The sequence below is a fragment of the Heliangelus exortis genome, chromosome 3 (genome assembly GCF_036169615.1).
Source record: "Heliangelus exortis chromosome 3, bHelExo1.hap1, whole genome shotgun sequence".
Lineage (NCBI taxonomy): Eukaryota > Metazoa > Chordata > Aves > Apodiformes > Trochilidae > Heliangelus > Heliangelus exortis.
The window spans coordinates 47,881,423-47,893,777 of NC_092424.1; the positions used below are offsets into that span (position 1 = coordinate 47,881,423).

At 39.8% G+C, this 12,355-nt stretch overlaps 1 protein-coding gene across 3 annotated transcripts; it reads left to right on the forward strand.

Moving 5' to 3' along the window:
• Positions 1-2,575: 2,575 nt before the first annotated feature.
• Positions 2,576-11,492, forward strand: SOD2 (superoxide dismutase 2). 3 transcript variants are annotated; one of them, XM_071740491.1, is made up of 5 exons: positions 2,576-2,963; positions 4,106-4,308; positions 8,308-8,424; positions 10,361-10,540; positions 10,972-11,492. In XM_071740491.1, the coding sequence occupies exons 1-5, from the start codon at positions 2,809-2,811 to the stop codon at positions 11,115-11,117; spliced, it is 801 nt and encodes a 266-aa protein (XP_071596592.1). In that variant the 5' UTR covers positions 2,576-2,808; the 3' UTR covers positions 11,118-11,492. The 3 variants fall into 3 exon arrangements, with proteins under 3 accessions (XP_071596592.1, XP_071596594.1, XP_071596593.1); XM_071740493.1 differs by having other exon boundaries at positions 2,962-3,199; XM_071740492.1 differs by lacking the exon at positions 2,576-2,963 and adding an exon at positions 3,256-3,295.
• Positions 11,493-12,355: the final 863 nt, after the last annotated feature.

Genomic DNA, 12,355 nt, shown 5'->3' on the forward strand with positions numbered 1-12,355 from the left:
GAAAAAAGGGGAAAGTACATGAAAGTAAACCTTAGAGATGATACCTGGCTTTTATAAAGGTTAAAAACCCAAAATAAAACCACACCAAGCATACGAGTACCTGACAGCTAAATACACAGATTGAACTACAAAACTTTAAGGAGCTAGTGATGCAGACTCTTAAATCAGATATAACTCATTGTTTTTGAATGCCTGCCTGATGGAACTGACTTCTTAACAGGTGTAGAGGATGAAAAAAATTACTTTTAATTAAGCATCCTTTTAATGAGTTAGGAATTTCTCAGAACCTGAATTTCTGGTGGCTGTTTTCTGTCAACTGTAGTTCAGTGATGACAGCACATGAGGAGATAAAAAAACACTGGCTTTTAAGTACTGTTCAAAAGGAAAATAATAGGTCTTAGCATTATACTTTTGGGTAGCCTTCAGTCCAGTTCCAATATTTCTCTCTTGTGAATGTTGTATTTATCAGATGACTGATCAAGTTCTCATATGTAGCTGCTAAATAATAAATAGGTTATAGTGTTGCAATTCATTGTGAAAGCAGTGAGACTCTGATTTTTTAAAGAAGTATCTTTCTCCAGAGTTCTAGCACATGAATTTGTTTCAAATTGTACAGTTACAATAAATTCCTAGATTATAGAAGGGTTTCCGTGGTACCATTTTATATGGCATTATTTCATGAGAATTAAGTGTCTGCAGCAGTATTATCCAAGACAAATGCATGTAATTAAAAAACTGCTGGCTACTGTCATTTGTTAAGCATGCTACTCCATGTACCACTATTTTAATTTCATAGGGTTCACTTAGGTATATTAAAACTACTTAGAATTTGTCAATAGAAGTATAAATTCTGTCGGTGATATCTAGTTGTTTTTTGAACATTACTTTAGCCCTCATTGCCTGAAAAATAGTAGTTATTAGTTGAGTGCATGAAAAGGAAGTGATGATTATACAAAAAAACAAACAAACAAACAAAAAAGTAGCAGCATCTACCACCCATAGTAATTTAAAGTGATGCAGATCTAGTTGGTGGTGGTACTGTATTTTGTTCTAGTGATGTATTCCTTGCTTACCCATAGTGCATGTATATGTGCATCCTGTGTCCTGTAGGGTAAACATTTATTTGTAAGAAGCTTAAAATGCTTAATTTATTATAAAAATTACCTTATCTGAAAATGGATGGCAAAAAGCCTTGTGGATAAATCCTTCGCCATGGTTCAAATTTCACTCTCAAGCAGGAAAGCAAACTCATTCTGAGAAAGTGGTAGACATTGTTTCACCTAGTAAAAGGTATTAGAAGCGTGTAAAATATCTTAAGAATTACAGCAGTTGCTGTTTAATTGTGCTAAGGTTTTAAAACATGCATAACTGAGGTGGTGACTGCTTGCTACTTAAGTCTGTCACTATAGGACATGTTTAAAATCATCAAGAGATTTTAAATCTCTCAAAGACTGTTGTACTTAATTTTTAAATAGTAAAAAAGCTTTTTAAAAAAATACAAATTGCCCTGTAAGACTAGAAGTTAATTTAACCTGTTCATCAGGGTTGTAAGTCAAGGTCTTTCTCTGCTTAGAGATTCTTTTAAATAAGCAGGCTGAGGTGTTAGGGATTTTTGTGTGGTGTGGGTTGTTTTTTTTTTTCTTCCCAGAAATGAAAGCACTTCATCTACTGCATCCATTAATTACAGTGCATCATATAATTGACTTGCTACTGCAAAGTGTTAGTGAATTGCAGCACATAGAGACACAAAACCCAGTAACATTAATGTTCATCTGGCTATCAGTACTTGTGACAATAACCCCAAGTGTAGTTGGTTCAGTTTAACAAAAGATTACTTTTTATTGATCACCAATAAATACAAAATATTCCTCTTTAAAATTGCATACTTAATCTTGCTGTATATATTTTCAGGATTCAGGGGCAAATCTTATATCCAAACTTCCTTCCAGACCTGATTTTGGGCAGTTCACTTTTTAGCATGTCTATTGATAAAGCAGTTATTTTTACTGCTCATATTTTCAGGGAGTACTGCTGACTGATAGGTCAAAGTAAATTAATGTGGTTTTCTAGGGCTCTTCAAGCAGAAAGGGTTCAGATAGTGCTGTGCTGTGCCTCGCAATAGGCTGATTCCCAGTGGATTTCCTGGCAATTTCCAAGTAAGGTAACTTATTTTAAGGAACTTACTGTGCCTCTGCATTTTTGTAACTTGTATTTTCATAGCCTGATAAATGCGGGGGTTTTAAAACCTTTGGAATATACATGTTTGTTTAAAAACAAAAAATACAAGACAGAGGGGTATGTGGTAGCAGAGATCTCTGTACAGTTTTATCAAATGCTTGTCTGCAGAGTGCCTCCTAACTGAGGGAAAAGTTCTCCTCACTGACCTTTCTGGGGAACCACTTTTAAAATGGGTTTTTAAACTTCTTTGCATTAGTTACACCGATTATTTTAGCTGATGGTGTTAAGGTGCTCGATGCAAGGTTGCTTGCTCATAAGCACTAAAGGTGCTTGAATTGCTACCAGGAGGAAAACGGATGTCTGGAGACAAGATGTGCACAAAAATGAGGAGCAAAAATTCAACAACAAAAGGTAAGTGGTAGAACAAAATAGCTGAAAAGGAATTTGTAGGTGCTGCTGGTCCTGTCAGTAAAACGTTTTTACGAGGCAGGTTTGCAGTCCTCGATAGAACTGTCTTATATCGCCACTCCCTCCCGGGGGCCCAGCAGCCGTACAACAGACAAGCTCGGGGCACGCATTTTTCTGCTTGGTACTGTCCTTAGACTCCTCCTCCGAGTCGGGCAAGGCCCGATGCCAATCAGCCTTCCATGGGAGGGGAGCTCAGCCCCTTCAGGTGCCCGCCCTCGGCACCGCCTGCGGGCCGGGCCAAGACGTGGTTGCGCCGTCCGTGGAGCGCCGGGCCGGGAGACCGCCGCCATGTTGTGCCGCTTTGCCTCGGAGGGCAGGTGAGTGCTGCGCCGCGGAAGGGTGCGGGAGCGTTTCCTCGGTCAGAGCCCCGCAGCCTGAGGCGGGGGGCGGGACGGCCTCGCTCTCCGCGTCCGAGCTTTGGGGAGGAGGGGAGGAGAAGAAGGCAGGGGCGGGAGGGTCGCCCCTTCCTCGTCCCCCAGCGGCTCCCCGCCATTTCGAGAGGAGGGAGGTCGCGCCGCTGCTGACTGCTCTGGGGCGCTGGGCGCCGCCTCAGGTAGCGGCGCGGCCGGGGCGTTGCTCGGGGTTGTCCTTTCACCCTCCCAGGGTTCTGCCCTCGCCACGCACCGAGGAGCTGTAGTCGCCTGACGAGGTGCTGTCAGATCCTCTCGGCTTTGCTAGCGTGGGTCGCCGCGCTCTCGGCCGCTCTTTTGGCCTCGAGCATTTTGTTCTTAGTTTGTCCCTGGTTTGCGCCAAGGTCACCAGCGAAACGTAAAAGGGCCGCCGGAGGTGACCTTCCGGCGCAGCAGTTTTCATCGCGGCCCTTGTCATGTCTCACGACAAGCGCAGGGTGCTCAAGTGGGGAAGGGTATGGGAACCTGTGTGTTTCTCTGTGCGGGATACCGAGGCTGCCCTGTCATTACGCAGCGTGGTGTTTTCTGGTACAAACCATGCAGACAGGGAAGCATGAGTGTCGGTGATAATGCTGGAGAGTTTCACTTCTGGGAACCCCCTGACAGAGGTTTTCAGCTTTTTTGTTTGCCAGTACAGTGACCTCCAGGGTCCAGTACAGGAAGGACACTTCAGGGACATCTTGGTTTCAATTTTTAATCGATAAAGATCATGTGAAGCTTAGAATGTCATCACGTTACTGCTGGCCTACCTTTCCTGGCTTCAGCTTTGCTTTGCCTGCATGTGTGGGAGGGTGTGTGGCTCTTTGATGGCCTGTGGGGCTTGATACGAAAAATGGCAGCTTTACGTTATGAAACCTTGTATCTGTGGCATATTCACTTATGAAGTGCTTGCTTTGAGCTCTTGAAAAATAGAAATTTGACCTCTTTATCTAAGACTACCACCCCGTGTTCTTAATGCTGCTGATCATAACAGTCATGGTTTCAGTCCGCTTCAGTAGTAAAGCTCAGCTACTGAATAAGACTATTTCTTTCTGTTTTTTCTCTTCTAGGAACAGTGCCAAGCTGATAGCACCTTTGGGATGCTTGGTCTCTAGGCAAAAGCACACCCTTCCAGACCTGCCATATGACTATGGTGCTCTGGAGCCTCATATTAATGCAACGATTATGCAGCTGCACCACAGCAAACATCATGCCACCTACGTGAACAACCTGAATGTTACAGAGGAGAAATACAAAGAGGCACTGGCAAAAGGTCAGTATATCCACTCAACAGATGTGACAGAAGCTAGTTGACATAAGAAAAAACTGTTATCCCATTGTTCCAGAGGAAATAGTTTAACAAGTTTTAGATTATGTAATTCAAGTCGGTGTTCGGTTTGTGTTTTGTTTTGTTGTTTTGGTTTTTTTTAAATAAAGTGAAATGCGATTAGGAACAAGCTTTCATTGTAAGCATCATTGGTATTTATAATTGGAAACTAGGTATAACTAAAAAGCATGAATTCTGTTCTCTGTAGCATTGTTAAACTAGAAGAAAATTAATTTGTGGATTTAGTCCATATTTATATTAGTAATTTGTATCCAAGACTGAGTCAATATAAAAGTGCTATCATTTTACTAAACGTATGCTTTGTAATGAAAGGTTAGAAACAAACTTGTATAAAATGTTTGCGCTTTGATGGTTTTAACATCAGACGCTCTGCTGATTTTTGTGAAATATTCTTAGTCACATACAAATGTAGGTAAGACAAATGCCTGGGTTAATGTGTATGACATCAGTAAAAAGAGCTGAATTTGGCTCTCAGTTGTGTCACTGGATCAGATTAAGGGTTCATGTATGTTGCATGGTAGTTTGAGACACAAAAATACATGTTAAGCCATTATAGATTTTTTTTTGTTAAGAACTCAAACTAAATCTTGAGATACACTGACTTATATGAAAACTTTACAGTTGTTTTAGCAGGGTTATATTGAAACACATGGAATTACTTTTTCGGAATCTTTCAGTTGGACTGATGAAAGTTTATATTTTTTTAAGAAAGTAGAGTATTTTCTGTGTTTTTTCTCTTGTGATGATCTTTCTAAGGAATATGAATTTATCACTAAGAATTGATTACTTTATAGGCTCAGTTCAGTGTGGTTGTCAGGTGGTTTCACAGTGTAATTTAACTGCTTAGGCTTGGATGAAAGAATTGTCAGTATCTGGGTGAACTTGAATCCTGTAGCCCTTGAGAATTGCCAGTGTGCTTGAATAAAGAATGTTGGTTACCTGTAGAAGTTTAGAGAAAGCCTAATAGCCTAAAAATAACTTATTCTGAATTAACTAATGAGATTTAGTTATCAGGAAGTTAAAATTGGCTGCTGCTTTGTCCTGCTGGTGGTGGACCCAGAAAAATTGTATTCCAGAGATGAAATTAGTATAAACAGAATTGAGGGAACCTGAACTATAAAAAATTGGTCTGTCTGCTGCTGATGTTACTTAGCTGTTTTATCACAAAGGCTTCAGCCACAAGCTGAGGCAGAATTTATGATTAGCAGGAACATCTGCAGTGTTGTGGATCCTTTGAAGTGTTTTCTTAAAAATACTGTCCCTTGTTAGGCTATCATCATTTGCTGATAGAAATAGTGTATTTAGAGGTGGAGGTTAATCTTTAAGGATCTTGCCAAGTGGATTATGCACTGATGGTGGTCATGGACATCAGAGCATACAAATATTTACTTGTGATATTTGTGTGTGTGTTGGTTTGGCTTCCCCCCCAACTGATACCTTAGTGTACTGTATGTAGTATTTTGACCCTCATTAGGAAGACTTCTAAGATCAGGCTGTAGGAAAGAGCAAAGTCTGAACTACCACCTCATTCTCTCAGTATTGTCATTCTTTTTCCATATTTAAATACAAACCTTTATGCACAACATTTCAATGTTGGATTACCTCTAATTGGCATCTAACATCTCTTCTGGATAACATAACCCCGCCAATGGCTTTTGCTCAGCAATACAAAGTAAAATACCCTCTTCAGGATATTTTTAACATGTTCTTCACTGATCTATAGCTATCTGCTTAGAAATCTCGAAAGCTGTCCTGAGTTGAATCCCATTGGGTTCTGTCATCAGCTCATTTGAAAACACTTCTGTGATAGGTTGCTTCATAAGCTGGTTCTGATTACTGGTCCAACAAAATGTGCAAGATTTGCTAATTGGAGTTTATAAACTTCAAACTTACTTTCTGTGAAAACTTTTACCTACCAGAGTTTTTCCTGGTCTTTTCTGACCATCATGTGCCCTGTGGTGCTTTACTTAGGGGCTCTTAAAAGGAAACACATCACTCTGGGTAGATGAAAACTGAGCTTGGGTACCTTTACACACTGCCTGTGTTGGTTGATCATGGTCTGCTACAGCTGGGTTGAGGAGTGCAGTAAGCTTGAGCAAAGGCCAGGAACTTGCTATATAAATAAATTGCAAGATGTTTTTGCTGCAACTTATTACTTATTTCCCACTGTCTTTTCCAGTGCAAAGTTGAACAGAACTGATACAGTAGAACCACAGATGCTGTGTTTTAAGGCCAATGGCCAAATGCCATCTCTGGTTCTTAGTGGAACCTGTTCCTCTAGGAAATGGTGGAATAAACAGTGGTAAAGACGTCCTGGGTTGTTTTTTTATTTCTGGCATGTGATATGTTGTATGCTCTAGATGAATTTAAAAAGTGTCATTAAGGTATGTAAAATTCAAGGAAAATGTCCTCAAGGTGCTATTTGAGTGTGAGAGGTGTCTCATTTTCTTTCTACCCGATACTTGAATTTGCTGAATTCAGCAAATACTGTTTGTAATAACTGTATTGGATGTGTTGTTACAATCCTGTACCCCTCAAGCTGTTCTTTAACTTAGATATTTTTCTGAATGGAGGAAAAATTAAGCGGTGTTGCACGTAAAAGCGAATTTGTGTAAGGAGGACATTATTAAGAAAAGTTTATAGGAAACTGTTTAGCTTCTGCATCTTAAGAAAACCATTTAGCAGTTCATTTCTAGCAAAACCAAAAAGCCATAGACATGTGATTGAGTGCTGTTGTAACTCATTTTAGCAAAGCATTGAATGATGGATTTCTGGGAGACTTGTGATCACTATTGAAACAACGTCATCCAGGTATTTTATTTGTATGAAGCTTCCTAAGGTTGCTGTGGTTTCTGAAGGGTATGAAGAGATAGTCACCACACTTGGAGGTATTTAAAAGGCATGTAGATGTGGCACTTAGGGACATGGTTTAATGGTACACTTGGTCTTAGTTTAGGGTTGGACTTGATAATCTTAAAAGTCTTTTCCAGTGTGAATGATTCTGATTCTGTTAGGATGAGATACTGAGAACCTGAAATTCTTTATTGAAACCTTAGTGACGTGTGGTAGTGCTTTGTGACCTGTGTTCACTTCTGTGTTAACATGACATTTATGGCAGCAAAAAGACTTCTCCCCTGAGAGTGGAGAAAAGAGCTGCCCCCACTCCAAGTTAGAGAAGGTATTGAATGGTGGAAAAAGCTTCAGAAACCTTTGAAATGTTTAAAAGCCAAAATAGCATTAAAGAACACTTGCATTGAAGTACTGCAACACCATTTAGAAGCACAAAGCACCAGTGAACTGTTCTAACGAAAATGGCATGTTGTGGAGAGTGAGGAAGTACAGGGTGGTCTGATCTTGATTTCAGATGTGGGCTTCTGTCATGTGAAGTAAAATAATCTGGGTGACCACCTGCCTTCAGAAAAAAGAAAATTAAACAAAAAATAGCAGGAAAAAGAACATGTTTGTGTAGCTGCTTATGGTACTCATCAACTTTCTTTGGAGCACAAGCTTCCCTGTCAGTTGTTTAAGCTTAATTCTTCAGTTTGTGAATCAGTAAGCTAATGAGTGAACAGTGTTCTTGTCTTGCAATGGCAATACTGAGAAGTTTGCAAGTGCTGGATACTTAAAAATGTTTAGTTGCTTTATTTTGCTATAGAATGGCAATAGATTTTATGTGTAGTGTGGATTGCCTGATAGGTGCAATATTGGCAGATCATTACAGATTAAGAAAAGGTCAAAGATAAAGACTTCTGTGTAGTTTGTCAGTAACTATCTAAAATATGAATAACTGTCACAAACCTTATCTTTTCCATAGACAAGTTATAGGCCAGTAAAACTTGAAAGATTATAAAGGTCGATGTAGGCCTAGGGGCTGTTTAGTGACTACTGATATTTACCTGTGTATTTTATCTCCTGCATTCTTAGGTGATGTTACAGCTCAGGTATCTCTTCAGCCTGCACTGAAGTTCAATGGTGGGGGCCATATCAATCACACCATCTTCTGGACAAACCTTTCTCCTAATGGAGGAGGAGAGCCTAAAGGTTAGTGCTTATTAGTGGTTTATTGCATGACTTTTAATTGACTAATAGAACTGATGATCTTTTCTCTCTTTGAAAGAGTCTAAAGGATCTTATTTTTCAGAGTTAATTTACCTTTCAGTGTAAGAGTTACTGTAATTCTGAGAAATTCAGGGGTTTTTGGATGGAAGCCAGGAATATAAAAAGATAGCCTTGTGCTATATCTTTTACTTTCTAAAACTGATTATGTGTATGCTGCAAAATACTTAACTGTTGCCATATACTGTCCTTTCCATCCTCATGTGAGAAAGTGATGCTATGCTAATTAAGTTGCCACATATGATGTATTTGGCTCACAGAAAGGGAAGAATTGCACTGCAGACCACCCATCCTAGTGACTGGATTTATACTGCAGTGTGAATAGAGATGGTTTAGTAGTTAAAGCCTAAAGGAAGAAACTCCTTTTGGGAGGACAGAGAAAACGGGCTGCTTGGGGAGGCTGGGAATCTCCTTTCCTGGGGACATTCAGAAACCACCTGGACATGTTCCTGTGCGACCTGCTGTAGGTGATGCTGCTCTGGCAGAGGGGGGTTGGACTTGATGGTATTTCAAGGTCCCTTCCAACCTCTAACATTCTGTCATTCTATGAAAGCAAAACAAAGAATTCATTCACTACTTCCCATTAGCAGGCAGGTTTTCAGGCATCTTCAGGAAACCCAGACACCATCACACTTAGTTATTTGGGAAGACAAACACCATTTCCCTGAACATGTGTTTGCCTGTGAACTCTGATGCCATGTAGTATGGAATATCTCTTGGTTCAGTTGGGAACAGATGTTCCTTATGTGTCCCCCTCCCCCCCCCAACATACTTGTGGTGGGGTGATGTGAGAGGCAGAAAAGCCCTTGACTCTGTGTAAGCACTGCTCAGCAGTAATGGAAACATCTCTGCTTTATCACTGTTTTCACCACAAATGCAAAACACAGCCCCATGCCAGCTACTGTGAAGAAAATTAACTAATTAATTCCATCCTAGCCAAAACCAGCACATTCTTTCTGTAAATTGGTGGGCTTTGGGTGCTGCTTCAGTTTCACATTCATAGGTGACATCTGGTTGTGACCTTCGACCATGGAAGTATAGAAATACTGTAGAGATGGTCTAGTTAAGATTACAGCATAAAGCTTTGAAGCTTCTAAGCTGAAGTTTCCACAAGTGCTTCTCATATCAGTCCTGTTCCGATAGAGCCTGTTTTCAATTGCCATTTTCAGAAAAGACTCTTTAAAGCCTTTAATTTTTTCTCCCAGTTTCTGTGAAAGTCAGAAAACCAAAGATGTGCTGGGGTGTAGGGGAAAGGAAGTAGTTTGGCAGTGCATTGTTATGATCAACAGTTCTAGTTTCTGTTCCCTTTGCCCCAGCACAGGTTAGCTTAATTGTGTAATGAAGAAGGGATCTGATCAAGGAGTTGACTTGCCCATCTTAAATAAACTGCTGTGCTGTAGAATGAGATGTAACTCTAAAATCTGTGGGAACTGGTTAAATACTTCTTACTATGTCTAGGCTCACTATACTGACACTGAGGATGTCCAGATGTTTCTTTGTATGAAGACACAGAAATTATAGCCACTTAGTGTTGTGCTATATATGCAAGCCCTAGTGCTTTACCTTCTTTCCTGGTCGTTCTTTTTTTTATTTTATTTTAGGAATGTGCAAGTGTCCTGTTGGTAGCACCCTGACTGTATCTTTGAGGATGTTTGACCATCGTGCTAATTTCTTTCCAGTTTGCTTGCCCTCGTAAGCAGGCTGGGATAGAACTGTAATTAATGATGGAGCTACTCTGTTTGTCTAGACACTTCCTTTTCACAGAGCTCAAATGCTCCTGTTGCCAGGAATTGAAAGATGTCAAGTACCTGACATTCTGTGATCATCTGTGCTTTTTTTTTTTTTTTTTTTTTTTTTTTAGGAGAATTGATGGAAGCCATCAAGCGTGACTTTGGTTCCTTTGCAAACTTCAAGGAGAAGCTGACAGCCGTATCAGTTGGTGTTCAAGGATCAGGCTGGGGGTGGCTTGGCTATAACAAAGAGCAAGGACGCCTACAAATAGCAGCTTGTGCAAATCAAGACCCCTTGCAAGGAACAACAGGTCAGGTTTCTGTCCTTCTCCTCTACTTCTTGGGGAGTGTCTTTGTAGATTTCATAGGCAAGTGTATGAGATCTGAAAGAAGTTTATGGATGAATGCCAGGAAGAAATTGTTGGATAAATAGGGCTGCAAAACTGATTATCACTACTAGCAGAAGTGAAAACTGGCTACAATTTTTAAATTCTCTGACTCTGAGGTCCCATCCAACCCAGCCAATCCTATGATTCTATGATTCTATGCAATATATATATGCATGTAGAGAGCAAACAGTTCTTTGAAATATGGACAGTAACCACCTGTGTGCTGGAGAGCTCTTTGTCTCCCAGCAGATGAAGACTCAGAAATTTGATAGTTTCAGGGTGCAATATAAGATGTTACATATAGAGAGTGTTTTCATGGATTTACGAAATTTATTCTCCTTTATTTTTTACAGGTCTCATTCCTTTGCTAGGAATCGATGTATGGGAACATGCTTATTATCTTCAGTATAAAAATGTTCGACCTGATTATTTGAAAGCCATCTGGAATGTGATCAACTGGGAGAATGTATCTTCACGATATGCAGCTTGCAAAAAGTAGAGTGGAATTCTTACACAGACTACTAAAATATCACCACTTCTACTCTTACAGCACACTTGTAATAGTGCCTGTGGCTTACAAATGAATTGTTCTACTGCAGAAAACACTTAGCTCATCCAACAAAAGTATTTCATAATCAAGCAAAGAGTCTGCTTAATTCTGTGAGAGATATTTACATAGATTTTTGAAGCTTTAATATGTTGTGCAACAGAGAGACACTTGAAATAATATTTTGTGTTGCATATAGAAACATAGGTCACCTTGGTGAAGCTTAATTGGGTGATGGATTTCCTTGTTGCACTAAAATACCTAAGTGGAAACATGTATTTTATGTTGCTGTAAACAAATAAAACTCAAAAGGAGAATCTTCTATAACTGTCTATAAGAGACTTATTTTTAGTAATAGCTAGTCCAGTTACTTACTTGATTTGAAAGTGGTTGGAAAAGAAAAATCTCTTGTTGTATTATAGAGTATGGAGCTTTTTTAACATTGGAAAGATAGATGAAAGGGGAAATAGGCATTCCTGTGCCTGCCTGACTTGACTGTCTTCAGTCATCCCTACTTTTTCCTAGATCTCTTTAAGTGAGATCTTTGTGTATTGCACAGATGCACTGGCTTTTGAAGAGTTACCTTGGGCAAGAGGTTACAGTACTGGGTCAGGCTAAATTGTTCATACAGGAACTGAATGGCAGCATGTGATACGCATTCCACACTAGCTGTTAAGTGTATCCTAAAACATGATTTTGTGCATTTATCAAGTGTAAATTGTCTCTGCCTAGCTGTGTTCCTGAAACGGTTGTTATTTACAGTTAAAGGTGATGAACGACCATCTGGTGTGAAGGAGCATGCTCAAAAGGTCTTGAAAAATACAATAAATGGTTGGTGTTACTTGGGTTTTTTTTTCTAATTCTGTTGCAAGTATTTCAGGGTGGATGCTACTGGACATACACAGTGCCTTGCACGTGGGTTTTTGTAGAGCTTCCTTGCAATGCTTCTTTAAGTTCAGGATGGATTCTCAGGGAAACAGGGACTAGGCTTGCCTTACCCTAATGACAGGCTGCTATTTTGAAGTATCAAGTAAGATCAAGGGGAGAAGTATTTATAAAGAAATAAATGTGTTTCATTAACAGATGCAAAGAGAGATTAACCACCACCACAGGAATAGTATTTAGTCACTAACCAAAGCTGTGACTGGTGAGATACCTCTGTTGCAAATGAAAGTGAGTTGTGCAAACAT